The 5000-nt window shown below is 47.9% G+C and overlaps 1 protein-coding gene across 1 annotated transcript in view; it reads right to left on the bottom strand.

Annotated features, from left to right (window-relative positions):
• The window catches only part of srgap2 (SLIT-ROBO Rho GTPase activating protein 2), a 135541-nt gene that overhangs the window by 19031 nt on the left and 111510 nt on the right, over positions 1–5000 (bottom strand). Inside the window, 3 exon segments of the mRNA XM_048255521.1 lie at positions 2088–2163; positions 2601–2661; positions 4557–4587. Of these exon segments, the coding sequence (XP_048111478.1) occupies positions 2088–2163; positions 2601–2661; positions 4557–4587 (168 nt within the window).

The raw sequence follows: 5000 nt of genomic DNA, 5'->3' as shown, positions 1-5000 counted from the left end.
TTACGTGTATGCGTCACTTTACATCACATTACATTACATTACATTACATTACATTACATTTGGCTGACGCTTTTTAGCCAAAGTGACGAACAACATAGTAAACAGTTTAAGTTTTAGAGCAGTTCTCAAACAATTTTAGGACAATTTAAAAAACATTAGAGTACAGTAAGAATGAGTGCATCAGTGAGTGCTGTTTTTAACAGTTACTTGTCAGTTTGAGACGGCTGGTGAGTGCTAGATCAGTAAGACTTGTTGTAAGTGTTGCTATGAGAGGAGATGTTCTCTAAAGAGCTGGGGTTTTCAGGAGTTTTCTGAAAATGGAGAAGGATGTCTCTGCCCCTTTGTGGAGTTGGCAGTGTTTCCACCAACGAGGAACAACAGATGAGAAAAGTTTGATTGGCCTGAGCTGCACTGGGTGGTAGAGCTTAGACGCCGCTCGGGTCTGAGGAGCCGCAGCGGGTCTGGAGGGTAGCGATGTCCGTATGAGGGCATTCAAGTAGGTGGGGAGCAGAACCGAGACTACTTTGTAGGCAAGCCGCTAGAGCCTTGAATTTGACGCGGGCCGCCATAGGTAGCCAGTGTAGCTGGGATGAGCAGCCGGGCAACATGTGCCCTTTTGGGTTGGTTATAGACCAGGCGCCGCCGCTCTGGATCATCTGAAGTGGTTTCACCGCGCAGGCTGGGAGACCTGTCAGGAGGGCATTGCAGTAGTCGAAGTCGCGGAGATGACTATTGCCTGAACCAGAATCTGGGTAGCATCTTGAGTCAAGTAAGTCCTGATTTTCCTGTGATGTTGTAGAGTGCGCGAAACGGCATGACCGGGCGGTACTGAGGCAACATGATCTGAGTAGTTTAGTTGGTTGTCGAGAACAACTTCTAGATTTTTGCAGTCCTGGTAGGTGAAACAGACAGGGAGTCAAATTTGATGTTGATGTCGCGGATGTATGGTGGTAGGTTTAGCTGGGAGGACCCGCAGTTCAGTCTTTGAGAGGTTCAGCTGGGAGGTGGTGTGCCTTCATCCATGTAGCTATGTCTGAGAGGCAATCCGAGATCCGTGCTGGAAACCAAGGGGTCATCAGGTGGAAAGGACAGATAGAGCTGTGTGTCGCCTGCATAGCAGTGGTATGAGAAGCCATGCTAACGGATAATCTGTCCCAAGGAGGTGGTGTAGATAGCAAGAGAAGGGGGCCCAGCACTGAGCCCTGATTTAATATTCATTTCTATACAAACCAAGACGGCGGATTCCTAAAGAAACGCAAGCACCCAAAAAGCACACAAAAGGTTTATCTAAATTAGCTATGTACCAAAAAAAATGACATTTTATCAAGAGCTATAAACAGTGTTGTAAGGCTGGCGGTACAACCGCTTTGGAGCTCCAGGAATTTTGATTTCCGTCATCGAGAATTCTCGGCTAATCGTCCATGTGCCTGAGAAAGGTTGGGAATAAGCACCCACCAGCCCAGCACTATCCTCCGAAAGTAAAAAGAAAATCGGATATTTTCAGGCAGTAAAGCCCCGTAAGAACTAAAACTAGATTTTGTTCAAATCAACACACCCATGGCTACTGAAAATGTATGTCTATTTAGCAAATGTTATTTTGAAGTATTAAAAAAGATCGTTGTTTTAAGAATTTTGGAACGAAATGGTTGGTTATTAGCACGTTTACGATATATACTGTATTTGTTGGGGCTGTTTATGGCTTTAATGTGACAGGACAGTGGAGGGAATGGGTGGGATCGGGAAATGAACGGGTCAGACCTGAACCCGTGGGCACTAGGACCCGAATATGGGCACTGTGACCAGTTGCACCATAGCGTTGGCAATCGAATGTCTGTCAGCTGAAAATGCTAGCGGTTAGTGGTAGAATGTAGTGTACAGGTGCACTCATATTGCAGAGTGCTTCAACCGCTCATTTCTACAAAGCAGCTGCCAAATAGGCTTGTGTTCCAAAGCTGACAGGAGAATAGGCAGCTTATAGAAACTTCAGATTAATCGATTAATGCAAACTTTGCTCACAGACGTTTATGTGCATCCAGTTGTGTGTGTGTATGCGTGGTGTGTGTGTGGGGTATTTATAGACTCACCACCTCTCAAAGGCATTCTTGATGTCGTTGACTTCTACCTGGGAGCCAGACACTCTGAAGATGCCCTCATGATGCAAACCTGAGAACACACACACACACACACACACACACACACACACACAGCAATGATCAGAAGCAGAATCATAGCCTCACACACACACACACACACAGACACGCATACATGTACACACACACACACTTAGACATGCAACACACACACACACACACACACACACACACAGGGAGGAAGAGAGAGAGAGAGAGAGAGAGAGAGAGAGAGAGAGAGAGAGAGAGAAAGAAAGAGAGAAAGAGAGAGAGAGAGAGAGAGAGAAAGAAAGAAAGAAAGAAAGAAAGAAAGAGAGAAAGAGAGAGAGAGAGAGAGAGAGAGAGAGAGAGTTGTTGTTGTTGAAAGAAAGAAAGAAAGATAAAAGAAAGAGAGAGAGAGAGAGAGAGAGAGAGAGAGAGAGAGAGAGAGAGAGAGGGAGGAGAGAGAGCGTTGGAGGAGAGAGGGCCTACCATGACGACTGATGAAGCGAATGCAACTTTCCACCATCAGGGGGATCATCTGGCTAGAGTCCTGAAGAAGGGAGAGAGTACAACATATCTAACCATTCAGACCCAAATAACACACACACACACACACACACACACAACACACACACAGATCCCATATCTAACCATTCAGGCCCAAATAAAACACACACACACACAGATCCCATTTCTAACCATTCAGGCAGAACAAAACTGAGGAGAAGAGAAGAGAAGAGAAGAGAAGAGAAGAGAAGAGAGGAGAAGAGAAGAGAAGAGAAGAGAGGAGAGGAGAAGCCGTGCAGGAAAGCCCCCTCAGAACAAGGGGCTCCGTTCATGCGGCCGGCCTGCACACAGAAATAATAGAGTGTGTGTGTCTACACACAGAAATAATATTTGCCAGGGGATGCAGGCGTCAGCTGGAGAATTTAGGAGGGAAAATAATCCCCCACTCCGGGCCACGGAACAGGAAGGCCGCGAGGAGTTGGGAACGGTTGCTAGGAGACGGCTTCTTTCTCCCACTACTCTCTGTTTATTTGGGTTGGGAGGAAACGGCTGAGCAGGAGGAAGAGAGAGAGAGCGGAGTGTGTGTAGTGTGTGAGTGTGTGTGTGTGTGTGTGTGTGTGTGTGTGTGAGAGTGAGAATGTGTGAGAGTGTGTGCATTATGCGTGTGTGAGCGAGAGGAAGAGAGAGAAATAGGAAAACAAGGGCGAATCTGGGACAAATTTCAACAGTGTGTGTGTGTGTGTGTGTGTGTGAGGGTCACAGCATCAGTAATGGTACTATAAGTGTGTCGCTGTGGGAGGTGCACACACACATACACACACAACACACACACACACACACTGAGGAATGTAGCTCCACCATAGAGGGCTGCTTGTGCAGCAGGCTGATAGTATTTCAGGCTGCTTTGCGCTGCCTTCCCTCTCACTGAGAGCAGCTGGGGGATCCGGCCCTCACGTGGCCCGGCTCCGGCACTGACACGGCTGCTTCTCCTGCACCACCTCTGACCTCTGACCTCATCAGGCCTTTATAAATCACTGGAGCTTTCTAGACACTTCTCTGGCCACCTCATAAGGGCTTTATCAACTCAGCCTCATTCAGCCCAGATCAGTGAGCTTGTTCACTCCCACAGACATGTGTAGCACGCTCCTAATAAATAGACACACTTCAGGGGTGTACCACTAGGGGGCGACAGAGAGGAGGACCATTGAGAAGTGCTAGTGTGAAGCAGTGCTTGTTTAGTGGATTTGGACTCCACACCCACCCACGCACGCACGCACGCACACACACACACACACACACACACACACACACACACACACACACACACACACACACACACACACACACACACACACACACACACACACACACACACACACACACACACACACACAGACAGACACACAGACACACAGACACACGCCCTGTTCCCCCCTAGAAGAGTGGGGTGGTGGTGAGAGGGATAAAAAGCGCTGGCTTAAAATGTTTCCCCCCGAACGACAGCCAGACAAATGATTGCAGGGCTGGCAGTGCCAGGAAAGAGGCGGGCATGGGCATCGAGCTGGGCACGGAGGCGGACCCACCAGAGGCACACACACCACTGCACCCGTGCGACAAGACCAGAGTGTGTGTGTGGACCTCCGGCCAGGCTGGCGGAACACAATAGGGGCCGAATCAAAGACAATGGTGCCTTCCAGCAAGGGAGGGGCTTTACTATGGCAATGCGTAATAATGTGTGTGTGAGAGAGAGAGAGAGGGAGCATGAGGCTAAGAAGTCAGCAAAAACACATGCAGAGGAAAGCACATATGAATTTAATGTGAACAATCCTTCAAACACACACACACACACACACAGACACACACACACCCAGATGAACTGACATACTGTACATACACAAAAAGCTGAAAATATGTATAAATAAAGAATGAACAAATTACCTGCTTCCTCACTGAGGAACTCCTTCTTCCACTGGTACCCATGAGAGAGAGAGAGAGCGAGAGAGAGGGAGAGAGCGATAGAGAGAGAGAGAGGGAGAGAGCAATAGAGAGATGGAGAGGGAGATGAAGGGGGAGAGAGCGAAAGAGAGAGAGAACACTGTCATCATGTGATGTATAAAACTGGCCACACACAGCTAAGCAGCTATTACCTCACCACTAAATACACTCCGCAGAAGACCTTCAGCTACACACAGCTCCTAAAATAACACACACACACACAGTGACTGCTCTAAATGAGAGTGTGATTCAGAGTTGGTGATTTAAAGCTAGTGCATCCTGCTGTACAATGTGTGTGTGTGTGTGTGTGTGTGTGTATGACCTCAACCCTTTTTGTCCCTATGAACACACACGCTGGTGACACAACATTGAGTCATCCACTCCTAC

This window comes from Alosa alosa, chromosome 10 (genome assembly GCF_017589495.1).
Source record: "Alosa alosa isolate M-15738 ecotype Scorff River chromosome 10, AALO_Geno_1.1, whole genome shotgun sequence".
Lineage (NCBI taxonomy): Eukaryota > Metazoa > Chordata > Actinopteri > Clupeiformes > Clupeidae > Alosa > Alosa alosa.
This window is presented reverse-complemented; position numbering and strand designations above follow the sequence as displayed.